The 19,654-nt window shown below is 39.1% G+C and overlaps 1 protein-coding gene and 1 pseudogene across 1 annotated transcript; one reads left to right on the forward strand and one right to left on the reverse strand.

Annotated features, from left to right (window-relative positions):
* Positions 1–6,792: 6,792 nt before the first annotated feature.
* Positions 6,793–7,775, forward strand: LOC102126513 (olfactory receptor 2AP1). The gene has a single exon (XM_005571115.4). The coding sequence runs from the start codon at positions 6,846–6,848 to the stop codon at positions 7,773–7,775; it is 930 nt and encodes a 309-aa protein (XP_005571172.3). The 5' UTR covers positions 6,793–6,845.
* A 5,243-nt stretch (positions 7,776–13,018) lies between these two features.
* LOC102126765 (ATM interactor pseudogene) lies at positions 13,019–14,891 on the reverse strand (annotated as a pseudogene).
* Between the last annotated feature and the right edge of the window lie 4,763 nt (positions 14,892–19,654).

The following is a 19,654-nucleotide window of genomic DNA, read 5'->3' on the forward strand; positions in this document are numbered from 1 at the left end:
CAGGAGGTTGAGGCAGGAGAATCACTTGAACCCGGGAGGCAGAGGTTGCAGGGAGCCAAGATTGTACCATTGCACTCCATCTTGGGCAACAGTGCAAGACTACATCTCAAACAAACAAACAAAAAGGATAGATAAATAAAAATTGTTGGCAAGGATGTGGATAAAAGGAATCCTTTGGACTGGGCACAGTGGCTCATGCCTGTAGTCCCAGGACTGGGAGACTGAGGTGGGAGAGTCACCTGAGGTCAGGAGTTTGAGACCAGCCTAGCCAACATGCTGAAATCCCATCTCTACTAAAAATACAAAGATTAGCTGGACGTGGTAGCCATGCACCTGTAATCCCAGCTACTCAGGAGTCTGAGGAAGGAGAATTGCTTGAACCCAGGAAGTGGAAATTGCAGTGAGCTGAGATCACACCACTGCACTCCAGCATGGGTGACAGAGTGAGACTATCAAAAAAAAAAAAAAAAAAAGGAATCCTTTGCACATTGTTGGTAGGAATGTAAATTAGTACAGCTATTATGGAAAACAGTATGAAGGCACCTCAAAAAACTGAAAATGCAACTACCATATAATCCAGAAAACCCGCTTCTAGGTATATATTCAAAGGAAAGGAAATTAATATGTTAAAGAGATATCTCCAGTCCCTTGTGTATTGCAGTACTATTTACAATAGCCAAGAGATGGAATCAACCTAAGCATTCATCAACAGATTAATGGATGGAATGCAGTGGCCCAGTCTTGACTCAGTGTAACCTCTGCCTCCTGGGTTGAAGTAATTCTCCTGTCTCAGCCACCCAAGTAGCTGGGTAACTTTTTTCTGTGTGTGTGTGTGTGTGTGTGTGTGTGTGTGTGTGTGTGTGTGTATGTGTATTTTCAGTAGAGATGGAGTTTTGCTATGTTGGCCAGGCTGGTCTTGAACTCCTTGCCTCAAATGATCTACCCATCTTGGCCTCCCAAAGTGCTGGGATTACAGATGTCCAGCTGAGATGTGGCCTGGCTGCTTCTAATAATCTGTGCTCATATATGTGAGCAAATAAATGATATGAAATTGGAACTTATGTCTAAAGAGGAAGCAGAGAGTAAAGATTTGAAAAAATTGCAGCCTGGTTATGTGGTAGAAAAAGAAAGCCCATTCTCAGGGGAGGAATTCAAGCAGGGCTACAAAAATTTGCAAATCTAAAAGGAATGCAAGTGCTTATAGACAAGACAACAGGGACAAGGCCTCATAGGTATTTCAGAGACCTTTGAGGCACGCACTGCCCTGCACATCCTTGGGACACTGCTACCTGCATCCCAACCACTGCAGCTCCAGCCATGGCTCAAAGGGGCCCAGGTACTCAGGCTGTTGCTTCAGAGGGTGCAAGACATAAGCCTTGGTGGCTTCCACATGGTGTTAAGCCCACAGGTCACAGAACACAAAAGTTGAGGCTTGGAAAGCTCCATCTAGATTTCAGAGGATATATGGAAAAGCCTGGATGTCCCAGCAGAAGCCTGCTGCAAGGGTATAGCCCTCATGGAGAACCTCTACTAAGGCAGTGGAGGGAAAACATGGGATTGTAGCCCCCACACAGAGTTCCCAGTGAGGCACTGCATCTGTGAGAAGGCTGCCACCATCCTCCAGATCCCAGAATGGTAGAGCCACCAACAACTTGCACCATGCACCTGAAAAACCCATAAGCACCCAACACCAACCCATGAAAACAGACACAGAGGTTGACCCCTACAAAGCCACAGGGGTGGAACTGTCCAAGGCCTTGGCAGCACACCCCTTGCATCAGTGTTTCCTGGATGTGTGACATGGAGTCAAAGGAAATTATTTTGGAGCTTTAAAATTTAATGACTGCCTTTCTGGGTTTCAGACTTTCATTGGAGCATGTAGCCCCTTTCTTTTGGCTGATTTCTCCCTTTTAGAATAGAAGTATTTACCCAATGCCCATATATCAGTTCATCTTGGAAGTGACTAACTTATTTTTTATTTTATAGGCTTATAAGTGGAAGAGACTAGCCTTGTCTCAGATGAGGTTTTGGCCTGTGGACTTTAGAGTTAATGCTGAAATGAGTTAAAACTTTGGGGGACTGTTGGGAAAACATGATTACATTTCAAAATGTGAGAATACATGAGATTTGGGCAGGGCCAGAGGAAGAATAATATGGTTTGGATATGTGCACCCACTTGAATCTCATGTTGAAATGTAATCCCCAGTGCTGGAGCAGGGTCCTTGTGGGAGATGATTGGATTATGCAGGTGGTTTCTCATGGTTTTACAACATTCCCCCTCAGTGCTGTCATCACAATAATGAGTTCTTGCAAATGTGATTATTTTAAAGTGTGTATCACCTCCCACTCCTCTCTCTCTTGCTCCTGTTCTGGTTATGTAAGACATGCCTGCTTCTTCTTCACCTTCCATCATGATTGTAAGTTCCCTGAGATCTCTCCAGAAGCAGAAGCCAGTGTGCTTCTGGTAGAGCCTATAGACCTGTAAACCAAGTAATTCTCTTTTCTTTATAAATTACCCAGTCTCAGGTATTTCTTTGTAGCAGTGTGAGAACACACTAATGCAGGAATATAAATTATTCTGCCATAAAGACACATGAATGTGTATGTTTGTATTAGTCCATTTTCATGGTGCTGACTGGGCAATTTACAAAAGAAACAGGTTTAATGGACTCACAGTTAATTAAATTTGTGATTTAATTTAATAAATTTAATAAATGTGTGAGGGGAGGCCTCACAATCATGGCAGAAGGTGAAAGTATGTCTCAAATAGCCACAGAAAAGAGAAGAGAATGAGAGCCAAGTGAAAGGGGTTTCCCCTTATAAAATCATTGGATCTTATGAGACTCATTCACTACAAGAATAGTACGGGAGAAACTGCTCCCATGATTCAATTATCTCCCACTGGGTTTCTCCCACAAAATGAGAGAATTATGAGAGCAACAATTCAAGATGAGATTTTGGTGGGGACACACCCAAACCACATCATTCTGTCCCTGGCCCCTCCCAAATCTCATGTCCTCACATTTCAAAACCAATCATGCCTTCCCAACAGTCCCCTAAAGTCTCATTTCAGCATTAACTCAAAAGTTCAACAATCCAAAGTCTCATCCAAGATAAGGCAAGTCCCTTCTGCCTATAAGCTGGTAAAATCAAAAGTAAGTTAGTTGCTTCCTAGATACAATGAGGATACAGGCACTGGTGAAAAACACTCATTCCAAATGGGAAAAATTGGCCAAAACAATGGAGCTACAGGCCCCATGTAAGTTTGAAATCCAGAGGGGCAGTCAAATCTTAAATCTCCAAAATGATCTCCTTTGACTCCATGTCTCACAGCAAGGTCATGCTGATGCAAAAGGTGGGTTCCCATGGTCTTGGGAAGCTCTGCCCCTGTGGCTTTGCAGGGTACAGCCTCCTTCCCAGCTGCTTTCGCAGTCTGGCATTGAATGTCTGTGATTTTTCCAGGTGAACAGTGCAAGTTGTTGGTGGATCTGCCATTCTGGGGTCTGGAGGACTGTGGCCCTCTTTTCATACCTATCAGATCTCATGAGACTTATTTACTACCATGAGAACAGTATGGGGTAAACCACCCCCTGATTCAATTATCTCCCATTGGGTTCCTCCCACAAAATGAGGGAACTATGGGAGCTACAATTCAAGATGAGATTTGGTAGAGACATAGCAAAACCATATCTATGTTCATTGCAGAACTAGTCACAATAGCAAAGACATAGAATCAACCTAAAAGTCCATCAACAGGAGACTGGATAAAGAAAATGTGGTACCTATTCACCATTGAATACTATGCAGCCATAAAAAAAGAGCAAGATCATGTCCTCTGCAGGAACATGAATGGAGCTGGAAGCCATTATACTTAACAAATTAATGTAGGAACAGAAAACCAAATACTGCATGTTCTCACTTATAAGTGTGAGCTAAATGAGAACAAATGGACACAAAGAGGAAAACAACAGACACTGTGGCCTATTTGAGGGAGGAGAGTAAGAGGAAGAAGATCAGAAAAAAATAACTATTGGGTACTATGCTTAGTAGCTGGGTGACAAAATAATATGTACACCAAACCTTCATGACACAAGTCTACCTATACAACAAACTTGCACATGTACCCCTGAACCTAATATAAAAGTTAAAAAAAGAAAGTGTGGCTTTTTAGGACCTCCAAATGGTTCCACCCAACCTGTTTGTCCATAGCCAAGTCCAGCTATGACCACCCACCTGAGAAAGAAAAATATAATGACTCCATACTCTTCTTCTCTGTGGCTAATGCTCTCTAGATGCCTCCCCCACCACCACCAATACATCTCCTAACTAGTCTCCCTGGACCCTCTTCTCTCAACTGTCTATTTAAAGTTTGTTCCCAAAGTTATTCACAAAGGACATTCATTAGCCTGTTCCAGATGAAGATCCCCCAGGGAACTTGTGTTTCTTTACTCAATTGATCCCCAGTGCATGCTCTCAATAGAGCATGTATAACCTGTGTCACTCTGGGTAAAGTTTAATCTGGGGTAGGACAAGGAGTTCATATTATGCCTTCTGAGATTATCAGCTTATTTATCCTACAACAGAAAAATTCAAGAGTACTCTGCTTCTCAAAGTCTTTGTTTTAGTGTCCTAGTTATTGGCTATGCTTTAAAAAGAGGATGTCCAAAAACTCTGATTCAGCTCCTGTTTAATTAGTTGAAGAACAGAGATAAGCAAATCCCCACTGAGATGATAAAAAACAGAAGCAGCAGACTACTTCTTACCAAGAGAAGTTTGGAAATTTGTGTACTTCTATGAAATGTAGTATAGAACTTGCTGGCAGAAAAGGTAAAAAAATATATATATGCAATAAATCTTATACTATTTTGTAATTATGTTGCCTTCTAATTTTAATTTACCACCAAGAACATTTAGGATTAAAATCTCGCAACAGTCATTTGGACAGTCAAGTCAGGAAGTATGTTAACTGTTCATAGCTTCATTTATTTTACTTCTCAGGAGTTGTAAAGCCTGAAACTGATACAGATGTGAATATTCAACCACTCCCTGAAGACTCCAGGTTAGTAACCAGGAGGGAAGGGCATCTGCAGCTGATGCTCTCTGGCTACCATCCTCAGCACCACCAACCCATCTCCAAGCTAACCTCTCTGGACCCTCTTCTCTCAGTTGCATATTTAAAGTTTGTTCCCTAAGTTATTTACATAACTTTTCTTGATCCCTGATTTCAACTGTTGACTGCAACCCAATAAGAGGTTATAAAATCAATTTAGTGGGCTGCAACCAGCATTTTAAAAATTAAATAGAAAATATCAGATTTTATCACATGGGCCAGGTACAGTGCCTCACATCTGTAATCTCAGCACTTTGGGAGGCCAAAGTGAGAGGATCATTTGAGCCCAGGAGTTCAAAACCAGCCTGGGCAACATAGTGAGACCCCATCTTCACAAAACATTAAAAAATAATAATAATTAGCTGGGGATGGTAGTGCATGCCTGTGGTCCCAGCTACTCAGGAAGCTGGGGTAGGAGGATCACTTGAGCCCAGGAGGTCAAGGCTGAAGTGAGTCATGATCATGCTACTTGCTCCAGCCTGGGTGACAGAGTAAGACTATGTCTCCAAAAAAAAAAAAAGATTATACCATATGTAGTAAGAAACGCTGTATAAAACTTTTAAGTGATATCTATATGTGTTTATTAAAATATACATAATTTAGAATGAATTTTAATCAAAAATGCTTTAAAGCTGCTGCCTTATAAACATTTATAAAAACATAACTAGAAAGAAATCTTGAATAAATCAATAAGCGCACTCCCAGATAATGTGACTCTTTACCTGCATGAGCTCACAAATAAGTAGAAACTTATTTGAAATGCCCATGAAGTACTCAAATATGGAATCTCCCAGAAAATCCTGTATCATAGTTTTATACATTTTCCCCATAAAATTCACATGCCCACATACACAAAATGTTTTACACATAATTTAATGGATTTACATACATAGTAAATCTAATCTAGGGATTAGTAGATCCCTGGTTTAAAAATTCTTGCTTTAAATATTCTTAAGATCCTAAAATTTCCTTGGAATGTAATAGAATCTCCCTACCCTTACAGGAAAGCAAAATTCTAGATCTAAAGATTCTGAATGTGTTTGAGGAAGTATTCTAATCTAATATTTACTGACCCCTAGAAAGTATGTAGAATGTTTCAAAGGATAGAATAGCATAACCCTAATACACAGATATTTGAATCTAACAGACAGACATAGGCTAAGAATTTGGAAGGCTCACTGGAAAGAAGTGGGAAGATGATACTTTTTTTGCATCAAGGGAACTAAGGAAACTGAACTTGAAGAAAAATGAGAAACTGCTATATTTATATGAAAAAAAGGTAGGGAAGAGTAAGAAAAACAATAATTCTGAGAAGAGTTAGGCACACAAAGGAAGTGGGGCAATGAATGGGGTCAATAAGAAATAAAGTTAATGTGGGGGGAAAGAAATAAATATTCTGGAAGGAGGTAGCAGCTGGAGGCATTATTTTATTAACTTATTTCACAATTCTTTGAACATCATCTATGAGGCAGACACTTGCCTCATGTGAGCACTAGGGAGAGTACAATGTGGGAAAATCAATGACAAGAACTTTCCTCCACAGGGCAAATGGGACTGGGAAGGATCCAACATCATTCAAATGGGCCACTGGTCTGGACCACGTCATCAGAGGAGTTCATGGTCCATTTCATTTTGTTCTTGTCAAACTTCATCTGTTCATTTCAGAGCACCTCTTCCTTTCTCACCTTTGGTTACTAGTCTCTTTTTCACTTTGAGACTCAAAATTTTTTCAACAATGAAAAATAAAACCGTGTTAACTGAGTTCATCCTTCTGGGTCTAACAGATATCCCTGAACTCCAGGTGGCAGTTTTCACCTTTCTTTTCCTTACGTATTTACTCAGCATCCTTGGAAATCTGATTATCCTCATCCTCACCTTACTGGACTCCCACCTTCAGACTCCCATGTATTTCTTTCTCCGGAACTTCTCCTTCTTGGAAATTTCCTTCACAAACATCTTCATTCCCAGGGTCCTGATTAGCATCACAACAGGGGACAAGAGTATCAGCTTTGCTGGCTGCTTCACTCAGTATTTCTTTGCCATATTCCTTGGGGCCACAGAGTTTTACCTTCTGGCTGCCATGTCCTATGACCGCTATGTGGCCATCTGCAAACCTCTGCATTACACCACCATCATGAGCAGCAGAGTCTGCACCCAGCTGATTTTCTGCTCTTGGCTGGGTGGGCTAATGGCTATTATACCACCAATCACCCTGATGAGTCAGCAGGACTTTTGTGCATCCAACAGGCTGAATCATTATTTCTGTGACTATGAGCCTCTTCTGGAACTCTCATGTTCAGACACAAGCCTCATAGAGAAGGTTGTCGTTCTTGTGGCATCTGTGACCCTGGTGGTCACTCTGGTGCTAGTGATTCTCTCCTATACATTCATTATCAAGACTATTCTGAAGCTCCCCTCTGCTCAGCAAAGGACAAAAGCCTTTTCCACTTGTTCTTCCCACATGATTGTCATCTCCCTCTCTTATGGAAGCTGCATGTTTATGTACATTAATCCCTCTGCAAAAGAAGGGGATGCATTCAACAAGGGAGTAGCCCTACTCATTACTTCAGTTGCTCCTTTGTTGAACCCCTTTATTTACACCCTAAGGAACCAACAGGTAAAACAAGCCTTCAAGGATATTGTCAAAAAGCTTGTGAATCTTTAACGAATTTAAGAATTATCTGTGGGACTAGGTATGAAAAAAAGAGAAAAGAAAAAAAGAATTTAAGAATTTAAGATTTCATTGATGAGTCGCTACTATGTACTAAGCTCTCTGATGGTTATTAAGTACTCAATAAAGAGTTAAACTTCAGTTCAGTGGGAAGGACTTGGAAATAAATTACAACCTGTTAAGTGTTAATAGTGAAATGAATATGGTTTTATTCTATTTAGTTACTTAATTGAATAACTCAACCTAAGTTAGAGAGAAAATAAATGTTTTCGGAGGGGGTAAAGAAAGAAATTTTGGTAGAAGAAATATTGTGAAATAGGAGCACAAAATTTCAATCCAAGGAGACTGAGTAAATGTTACCACTATTAGTTTCAGTCAAAACAAAACAAAAAGCTATGGAGATGATAAATTTAGTTTTGAATTAAGTTAAATTCTCTTTTAAAATAAGTTAAATGCCCATCTGAATTTGGAACCAGATCTATGAATTTCACAATCCTTAACATGTACATGGTAGTTAATGATGTGGGAATAAATGAGGTCATATATAAAAGCATGTATAGAAGAGATTTAAATATTAAATGCTAAGGATTGTCCCAAAATTTAAAGAGCAGAAGCAGCAGAGGGGTTAATAAGAAAAGCAATTGACCTATCGAATTTATGGGAAGAGATGTCTCAAGAAACATCTCAAGATGTCAATGTGAAATGCTGCAGAGAGCGATTAATAGGAAGAATGAAAGTGTGAGAACTGACAATTGGATTTCACATTTTCAGCAAATGTGAAAGTTGGGTAGGAAGTTGGGTTGGGTAGGAAGAAATCAGATTGTTGTGGGTTACTAGTGAATGGGAGCTGACAAGTTAGAGGATGATAAAATGGAATTTTGAGAATAGAGAAATGAAAAGAAGAATGAGCCCCAAGTTATATTTCTCCATGGTGTTCTGTGCTTTTTCACTGGTCATATCATAATAATGCTTATAGATGTAAATCCGCATTCACCTCTAGTCTGTAAGGCACAGGAGTGCAGGGATAATAACTTCTTAATCACAATTTCATCTGCAACGCCAAGCAATGGTAAGTGCTCAATACATAGTTCTTAAATGGACGAATGATGGATGGATGGATGGGTGGATGGATGGATGGATGGATGGATGGATGGATGGATGGATGGAAGGATGGGTGGGTGGGTGGACAAATGAATGAGGGGTCCCAGAACAGATTTTTTTAATGAAGGTTTGTGATCATTTGAGGGCTTATATACTTTGAGAAAGGAACTATCAAGACATGCTACATATGGACTTAGACCTGCCTGGAAATTCCACTCTGTTTTACATATGGGGAACTGAAGCTTCAATAAGTGAAATTACTTCTGCAAGGTCACACAGCTAAGTGCCTGCACTACAATCAGAAGCCAAATCTGTCTGGTGCCAGAGCCCACCTGCTTAACTACTGAGCCATACAGCCATTCTAACTAGTTTTGCCATTTCCTCTCCCCAACACTTCTAAGTATTTTAAGTGACCTTGATTTTTTACCTATCTCATTTTTCCAAGCTCTCAACAAGTTTTGTTAGAAGCCTTTGGGACATGATTCTCTTTAGGAAGTTGCAAGTATACACAAGCTCATATTATTCCACCCTATGGCTCTTGACTTCTCTCAAAATCCTTCTCCTTTCCACATCCATATCTCTCGTGAAGAATGTGGATCTCCTATTTATTTTCTCACTTTCAGAAGGAACATAAAGATCCCAAAGAGCATGGGAATTAACAAAACAGTATTTTGCTTCCATCTTCCCCCCAACACACACAATAAGAAGATTTCAATGAAGATTAAGTAATGAACCAGGAGACTCATATAAGCTGCTAACTGGACTCACTTCCTCCCTATTTATCTTCTTTCTGAGCCACAGGGGAATGGCCTTGGCTTCTAGACTTGAGGGCAGAAATGGTGGTCTACTACATATAACAGTGTCTACTACATAATAGGTACTCGATAAATGTTCAATTAGTAAAAGAACAAATGTACAAATGAAAAATGTCTTTATTACTCAAGGTTCGAGCAATTATCATAAGCTTTTCTACAAGCTACTTGTTTTTTAAAGGCTCTAATTTGACTAGGCATAGTGGCTCATGCCTGTAATCCCAGCATTTTGGAATGTCAATGCAGGTGGATTGCTTGAGTTTAGGTGTTCGAAACCAGCCTGGGCAACATGACGAAAACCTGTCTATACACAAAAATAAAAAAAGTAGCTGGGTGTGATGGCATGCACCTGTAGTCCCAGCTACTTGGGAGGCTGAAGTGGGAGGATCACTTGAGCCAAGGAGGTTGAGGCTGCAATGCACCAGGATCTCACCACTGCACTCCAGCCTGGGTGACAGACTGAGACCCTGTCTCTCTCTCTCTCTCTCTCTCTCTCTCTCTCTCACACACACACACACACACACACACACACACACACACACACGGGGTCAAAATCTTTGAAGACTTTTGAGCACATTTTATTTTGTTGATCTTTTGTATATTTTTAGTCTCAATCTCATTTATTTTTGCTCAGATCTTTATAATTTCTTTCCTTCTACTAATTTCGGCTTTTGTTTGTTCTTGCTTCTCTAGTTCCTTAAGATGCATCATTAGGTTATTTGAAATCTTTCTGGTTTTTTGATGTAGGCATTTATCTCTATAAGCTTGCCTCTTAATACTGCTTTTGCTGTGTCCCATGTTTTGGTATGTTGTATTTCTATTTTTATTTGTTTCAAGGAATTTTTTATTCTTAATTTCTTTCTTCACCCATTGGTTGTTCAGGAACACATTGTTTAATTTCCATGTATTTGCATAGTTTCAAATGTTCTTGTTATGCATTTCTAGTTTTATTCCATTGTGGTCAGGTAAAATACTTGATTTGATTTTAATTTTTAAAGTATTTTTGAGACTTGTGTGTGTCCTGACATATGGTCAGTCCTGGAATATATTCTTAGTGCTGATAAAAAGAATGTGTTTTCTGCAGCTGTTGAGTAAAATGTTCTGCAAATATCTTTTAGGTCCATTTGGTCAATGATGCAGTTTAAATCCAATGTTTCTTTGTTGATTTTCTTTCTAGAGAATCTGTCCAGTGCTGAGAGTGGGATGTTGAAGTCTCCAGGTATTATTGTATCAAAGCTTCTCTCTCCCTTTAGACCTAATAACATTTCCTTTAAATACCTGGGTACTGGCCGGGCGCGGTGGCTCAAGCCTGTAATCCCAGTACTTTGGGAGGCCGAGGTGGGTGGATCACGAAGTCAGGAGATCGAGACCATCCTGGCTAACATGGTGAAACCCCGTCTCTACTAAAAATACAAAAAACTAGCCGGGCGTGGTGGCGGGCGCCTGTAGTCCCAGCTACTCCGAGGCTGAGGCAGGAGAATGGCGTAAACCCGGGAGGCGGAGCTTGCAGTGAGCCGAGATCGCGCCACTGCACTCCAGCCTGGGTGACACAGCGAGACTCCGTCTCAAAAAAAAAAAAAAATACCTGGGTACCCTGGTGTTGGGTGCATATATATTTATATTGCTATATTCTCTTGCTAAATTGATCCCTTTATTATTTATGTAATGTCCTTCTTTGGTTTTTGTTTTGTTTTGTTTTGTTTTTTACGGCTTTTGACTTGAAGTCTGTTTTGCCTGATATAAGCATAGCTACTTCTGTTTACTTTTGATTTCCATTCATATGGAATATCTTTTTCCATCCCTTCACTTTCAGTCTAAAAATGCCTTTACAGGTGAGGTGAGTTTCTTATAGGCAACATATAGTTGAGTCATGTTTCTTTTAACCATAAAGTCAGTAAACATCTTTTTTTTTTTTTTTTTTTTTTTTTTTTTGAGATGGAATCTCACTCTGTTACCCGGACTGGAGTGCAGTGGTACGATCTCCGCTCACTGCAACCTCCACCTCCCAGGTTCAAGTGATTCTCATGCCTCAGCCTCCTGAGTAGCTGAAATTACAGGCATGTGCCACCAGGCCCAGCTAATCTTTGTGTTTTTAGTAGAAATGGTGTTTCGCCATGTTGACTAGGCTGGCCTCAAACTCCTGGCCTCAAGTGATCCAACCATGTCGGCCTCCCAAAGTATTGGGATTACAGACATGAGCCACTGTGCCTAACTAGTCAATATCCTTTAAATGGGCATTTAACTTGTTTACATTTAAGATTATTGTTGATAAGTGATGACTTACTCCTATTATTTTATTTGTTGTTTTCTGGTTGTTTTGTATATCCCTTGCTCCTTACTTCCTATCTTATTGTCTATTTTTGTGATTGGTAGTAATAAGATTTGATTCCTTTGTTTTTCCTTTTTCTATTGGCTCTACCAGTGAGTTTATAGTTTTGCATATTTTCATCATGGTGGTTATCATGTTTTCTCTTCCAGATGTACGACTCCCTTGAACATTTCTTGTAAGTCCAGTATGGTGACTATTAATTCCCTTCATTTTTGCTTGTCTGTCACATATTTTATTTCTCCTTCATTCCTGAAGGATGGATTTGCTGGGCATAATATTGTTGGCTAGCAGGGGTTTTTTTCTTTCAGTATTTTGAATACGTCATTCCATTCTCTCCTGGCCTGTAAGGCTTCTGCTGAGAAATCCACTGTTAGTGTAATGGGGATTCCCTTACATATGACTTAATGCCTTTCCCTGGCTTTTTTTTAGAGTTTTTTCTTTGTCTTTGGCTTCTGACAATTTGACTAAAATGTGTCTTGGAGAGGACATGTTTGGGTTGAATCTATTTGGGGTTTTTTTGAGATTCCTGTATTTGGATGTCCAGCCCTCTCTCAAGAATTGGAAAATTTTTACCTATTATTTTATTAAATATGCTTGCTATACATTTCCCTTATTTTCTCCTTCTAAAATACCCAGAATACAAATATTTGTTTGCTTAATGGTGTCCTGTAAATCCTATAGGCTTTGTTCACTTTTCTCTTTTGTTTTTCAGTCTGCCTGTGCTATTTCAAAAGACCTGTTTTCAACTTTAGAAATTATTTATTCTGCTTGGTCTAGTCTCATTAAAAAGTGAAAATCTTTATTGTCTAGGACCTTTTGCCACATTACTAAATTCAGTGGTGGATGTCTAATAGATATCTCAAACTCAAGCATTCTAACTAGGTGTCTAATCTACACCACCTCCCCATCTCACCTGACAATCTCTCCTTTCCTCCAGCCCCTGGCAAATTTGCTTTACCCACAGCCTTTCCCATCTCAATCCCATGGTTTTAGTCTTAAACAATCCTACTACTTTTGGTTTCTCTGAAGATCTCACCTGACTGGAAACAAGTGCCTATAAATGCATCACTCTGAGCAGTTATAGATGAAGTTAGCTTCAAGCTGGGCAAAAATGTCTGTGTGAACACTAATGGGAAGGGACACTTGAGAATCAAATGACAAATCGATTTGAGAACAAGAAGACACAGAAGAATCAAGGCTAGCCCACTGTGCAGAAGGTACAAAGTTTTGAGAGGCATAAGACATATCTGTCTGTACATTAATTGAAGAAATGCTATTCTTTGGGCATGTGCTCCCTATTTCTTGCAAAGGATTAGAGAGACTTTTACCCAGGTTCACTTGAACAACCATATTAATTGGCTCAACAACAACAGGATTTACAATTTTTTGAAAGAGGTAGGCTCTTCTTAAGAGAGCAAGCCTCTGAATCTAAGGCATGGATCAGGGTTCCTATTGACAAGGTAGTAGGTGCACAGACTCTGTGGCAGAAGCCTCATCAATACCTCACACCACAGGCTCAGCAGGGAGTCAGCTGCAGGCTAAATGACAAGCATAAGAGAAAACTGCATCACAGGTAACCAAAACCACTTTGGGATATGGTAAACGCAACTTCTGAGGCTATCTCAGAGGTGTTGTAAAAGTCTGCTTTCTGGCATTAGAGCTTCAAGATTATTCAAAAAAAAAAGCTACTAGTTTTATTTCTGAAGCTTCTGGTTCTTGAGTGTCTGTCTAGGAGTTGGCTGGTTGCTTAGTGATTCAACGGTCTTATTGGACAATCTCTAGCTTTATAGACAGTTCTACATTTTCCTTTTCTAACTAGGTAGATATCTGTGTTCTGCAGGGATCATGGCCAGTTTAGTAAATGTGAGACTGTAATACCATTCCACTGGCATAGGGACAGACACATGTGCACTCGAAAATCTTGCCACAGTCCTCCAAGTGTCTTTTCAAGTCTCATTACTACATTTATGTTCTCAGCACGCATTTTCATAAAGTGCTGCTTTATGAGAGAAAATTGAGAAAATGGTTTGTGAGAGCCCGCAGGCATCCTTCAACTGGACAGTAAAATTTCAGTACGGGTTTTCAAACCATTTCTTTTTCTTTTTTTTTTTAACTTTTAAGTTCAGAGATACAAGTGCAAGTCTGCAACATAGGTAAACTTGTGTCCTGGGAGTTTGTTGTACAGATTATTTCATCACCCAAGTATTAAGCCTGATACCCATTAGTTATTGTTTCTGATCCTCTCCCTCTCCCTCCTCCCCCTCCACCCTCCAGTAGGCCCCAGTGTATGTTGATCCTTTCTATGTGTCCAGGTGTTCGCCTCATTTAGCTTTTCCACCTGTAAGTGAGACCATGCAGTATTTGGTTTTCTGTTCCTGAGTAAATTTGCTAAATATAATGGCCTCCAGCTCCATCCATGTCCCTGCAAAAGACATGTTTTTTTCTTTTTTATGGCTGCATAGTATTCCATGGTATATATGTACCACATTTTCTTTATCCAGCCTATCACTGATGGGCATTTAGGTTGATTCCATGTCTTTCTTATTGTGAATAGTGCTACAATGAGCATACGCATGCATGTGTTTTTATAAGAGAATGATTTATATTGCTTTGGATATATACCCAGTAATGGGATTGCTGGGTTGAACAGCATTTCTGCCTTTAGGTCTTCCAGAATCACCCAACCATTTATCATTGTTGGATGTACTATTCCATCCTGCAGGCAGTGGCTGTTGACCAGGCGCATGCTGAGCATGGGGCTGCTGGGCAAGATCTTGCACAGCCAAACACTGTGTGCAGGTTGTTGGCCCACACTGCCTGGGACAGCTTGATCACCAACTGCTGGATCAGTTCCCAGGATGAGGGCATCAGGCTGCAGGCTGCTGTCCCTCAGTTGGGGTCCCAGAGGCCCCCACAGTCCTGAGGCAGCCTCGATTTCACTTAAGGCTGCCAGGGTGGCCAGGGGGCCAGCCGCCAGCACTGCTGTCAAGGTTCCCATACAGCCACAGAGCCTGATCATCTACACTACTCTCTGATCCGAACTATAATTCTCTGTGGGTGGATAAGTGAAAGAAATCAACAATACCTGCTATGCTATGTTCCTTTAATTTAGAAAAAGGCAGATATGAAAAACATGATAACCTCAATTCTGAGTGGGGTAAAGGCAAGAGTATAAAAATTTCTTTGTACATTTCTCTCATTTATTTTATTTTATTTAACACACAAGGAGACAACGTTTCTCTATTTTAAATATCTCAATAAAGAATCTTTACTTGGTGACCATTTTTATCAAATGTGTGGCATTTGATGAAATCATATATACTTCCTCCAAAATATTATGATATAGCCTCCTTTGTGACAAAGAAAACTCCACAGAACATAATATTCTTGGAAAATACTGTCTCTAGTTTGACATGCCATAGACACTAGGCATGTTAGGCCTGTGCCATAATTCAAGTATTCTCTGGGTGGAGCTGAACAATGAGGCAGCTATCTAATCCTAATAGCCATAATACTTTATTTCATGGTAAGTTCCCACACCATTGTAATGTTTGTCCTTTCCCAAAAATATAGAAAATCATAAAAACATCACTAGTAACAATTCAGACTGTCATAACACTTAGTTCTTCCTGCAAAATCAGAAAATCATCAAAATTTGAATAAAATTTCTAAGAACTTTAAAATAGGAAGAGTATCAACAACAGTTAAAATTCATGGAAATTCAGTGTCTACACCAGCAATTCCTTGTTTTGTTTTCTTTTCTAAAACTGTCAATAATAATTGCAAATAAATATCCAAAAAGAAGAGATTATATAGATTATAACCGGCTTATTAATGATTTAAATATTTATTGACTTGAACTGTGGGTGAACAATTCTTTGCATGAGAAAATGCAGGGAAATTCTAGAACTTTCACAGTTTTGCATAAAGTTATTTCTTCTTCATAGGAGCTTCCTTCATCTTTTCAGACCTTTTGGATATGGAGTCTCTGATACAGATCTAATTACTCGCAGAATATATACATGCTCACAATGTAACATCATCATAAATTTGATGGACCAAAACTGTGCCCATCTTGGTCATCCAACTCTAGACTGCCTAGTACCTGATTCATACTGCACATTTAGTACCAAAATGCCTCTGACTGGTCTGATCCTATATATGAAAAGGGTCTCATTATTATATAACAGAAGCTTGTACATCAAATGGTGATTCAGCATAAACTGTTACCCCTCCCCACTCTTGACCATATCGCTCACTCTTTATCCCACACACACTCTCCCTCTCAATGCCTTTGGCTTTGGCAATTTCTCACAAAGTAATGCGCTCCTGCAGTTCTTGCCTGATTCAATTAACTTCCTTGTATCAATAGCTGTATTTTTGTTAGTGTTAGCATCTCCCTTTCTTTGACAAATATTTCACCCTGCTCCAGTCTTGGATTTCTGACAGAACTGTCAATCCACTCATCTCTCCTTATTTGATGTCATTGATAAACATACAATCTGGCTCATTCAATTATGATACCACATTACCCTAGCTAAGAAATTGAGTCAGAGTTAAGCATATGAACCAAGATGGGCCTTATGACCTTTTTGATTTAGACTTGAAAGAAAAGAGAGATGGTGCCACGCTTTCTGGATCATAGATTTTAAGGACTATATATTGGAGACTGTCTACTGTCTTCCAAATGAAAAAATCTGTCTCAATAGAATAATTCCAACCTTAAAAGAAGAGAATGGGGACAGAGTAACTATGTTTGAGTCCCTGTATTCTAGATCTAGTAACACCTGAAACCGGTTACTGCTGGACTTATATGTTATGTGAATTATAAATTTTTGTCTTCACTTAAGATAGTTTGACTTGGGTCACTGTCATGTGAAATCAAAAGATTCCTGAGTATTCCCCCCCGATTTTATTTCTGTGATTTTAAACTAAGTTCTACTCTTCACCATAATACACAATTAGTACCCAACAAAAATGAAACTTAGGACACTCCAACTCTATTACTGGCCAAAGTTCTAGATTCTCCTGTGTTATTCTATATTTTTTCCTTACTTCTACTCCATTTCTGCATTTGACTGGATCCTGACATAGTGCCTAATGCTCCAAAATGCTTTATTTTTTCTGGGACACATCCATGATATAAGATTGTCAGTATCACAATCTCAATTCAGGAAACAGTCTTTCATATCTTGATAAGCCACACACTTTGTCATTCAAGAAAAAGAGGTATGAATCTCTACCATTTTATGATTGCAGAATAATGGTTTCTCTGTATTATCAGGGATTTAGAATTTAAAAATTGAAGGATTGGCTAACCTACTCCAGGAGGACTACAGTAGAAGAACACAGATGTACCTCTCATAATGTGACTAGAGTTGAGAATACTTGTATTCCATATAAATATGAGTACTCACCATAAGTCTTCTTCAACAAACAGACATACACATATATCTATTAAAAACTTGGTACACAATCGGACTTTTTCTGTGGATGAGAATCAATCTCATTCCCCACCACTTTAATGCTTGTTTAAAACAAAGAACATTAAAGCAGGACTGTAGAATTAAGCATGAGCCTTTCCTTACCAAGACTCATCCGGCTACTGTCATTTCTGTGTCCAATCTTCTAATAGCAGAAATCAAAGCCAAGCCTATTGCATGGCACCTGCTACTTCCATATGCAATCAACCACTTGCTAATTAGTTAATTGTAAAGGGCCCTTTCTATTATGGTGGGGCAGCAATTGTCTTCACTGAAACAGCCCTTCCTTTTGGTTATGGGTTTCTTCTGCCAGCTCAGCATTATCATTCATGGGCAAACTGAATGACTTATTTACTATCATTTTATCTCACAACATTTCTTATAAACAGGAAAAATATTATCATAATTAAATGTACACATATTTATTATATATCACCTTCTACCTTGATGACCCACAGTTTACCAACCCAGAATCTATAACTAACTGCAAATTCCCAAAAGAGAGAAGATAATTGGCTCCACTTGGCTCATGCCTACACTTACTTCATTCTCCTCTGGCCAAGTTCATTCTCTTCTAGTTTTCTCAACATGTGGTGTGGGCTGGAAGAGAAAATAAACAATGATCTATCTTATGTACTATAAAGTTATATCTTTGTCTTCCTCCTCAATCAAGAATTACCCACGAACACATGTTCCCATAAAGCTGTAGACTAGATTGAATTAATCCCTTCTGTAAATTATACTGTTCTTTTGTTACTCCCTCTTTGTTGCCTTTTCTCTAAACTCCTATTGTCCTGGTGTATATGTTATTGCTCTCCAGTAATCTCCCAGGACCATGTTTCTCTTTCCTAACAAATTCTGTATGCTATAATTCTCTATCACATTGGCATTCCCAAAAATCCATACTTGGCACACTCATCTATTAGGACTCTCTGTCTGAAGCCAAACTGGGATCAGAGGAGAGAGATTGTTCACAACTTAATCACAGATATCATCTAGGATCAACCTCAAATACAAACATTCCTCTCACCAAACATAAGCTGAGAATTAATCCTGTACATAGGGCTCTAGGGCAAAGCCAAACACTGATCCTTCCAAGACCATGTCCCTCTACTCCTCCCAATCTGAAATTCCTTTTGTTAGGGAGAGTCATTTAGTAGCTATTAGGAGTCACTTGACAATTATCATTTCCATGTAAACATTTAGAGACTGCAAGTGTGTAAACTTGGAAAAGTTTGAGCAGGAGTGTCAGGAACAAGTGGAAGAGCAGTTCTCAAGTCTAGAAGAAATAGAGGAAGAACAAGACCTCCTACCTCTCATCAGAGGACAGTTATCAGGGTACATGAGACTGAAAGAGAAAAGGAGTTTCTGGGAGGAAATACTAAACCCTACTCCATCTCTCACATTTCTTGACCACTATATGAGACCATCACAGCAACAGAAGGTAAATGCCCTAACTATCTCCCTCTTTAGGAGTCATATGGTGTTATGAACATTAAGAAAACAAGTTATATTGTCTAGCTTTATACATAAATATAATAATGGTATTTTATTTAACATTATGCCCAGGATACACTAGACTGCTCAAAAAAACATATCATTGCAAAATGGCAGTACTAAGTCCTTACCTAAAAATAATATCTTTGAATGTAAATGAACTAACATCTCCAATTAAAAGACAAAGAGGTCTGAATTAAATATATGCTGCCTACAACAAACTCAATTCATCCCTAAGGACACATATAGACTGAAAGTGAAGAGATGGAAAAAGATATTCCATTCAAATGGAAACCAGAGCAGCACTAGCTATACTTATATCCGATAAAATATACTCTAAGCCAAAAACTGTAAAAAGAGACAAAGGAGGTCATTATACAATAATAAAGGGATCAATTCAGCAAAATAATATAACATAGATGCAAAAATCTTTAACAAAATATTAGCTAACTGAATCCAACAGCATATCAAAAAGATAATCCAGCATGATCAAGTGGACTTCATACCAGGGATGCAGGGAAGGTTTAACATACACAAATCAGTAAGTGCGATATGCCACATAAACAGAATTAAAAACAAAAATCACATGATCATTTAAATAGATGCAGGAAAAACATTCCACAAAATCCAGCATCACTTTATTATTAAAAC

Source organism: Macaca fascicularis, chromosome 11, assembly GCF_037993035.2.
Source record: "Macaca fascicularis isolate 582-1 chromosome 11, T2T-MFA8v1.1".
In the NCBI taxonomy this organism is placed as follows: Eukaryota; Metazoa; Chordata; class Mammalia; order Primates; family Cercopithecidae; genus Macaca; species Macaca fascicularis.

What these genes read in the sequence shown, in the direction of transcription:
- LOC102126513 (XM_005571115.4), top strand. Translation starts at nt 6,846, where the DNA reads ATGAAAAATAAAACCGTGTTAACTGAGTTCATCCTTCTGGGTCTAACA.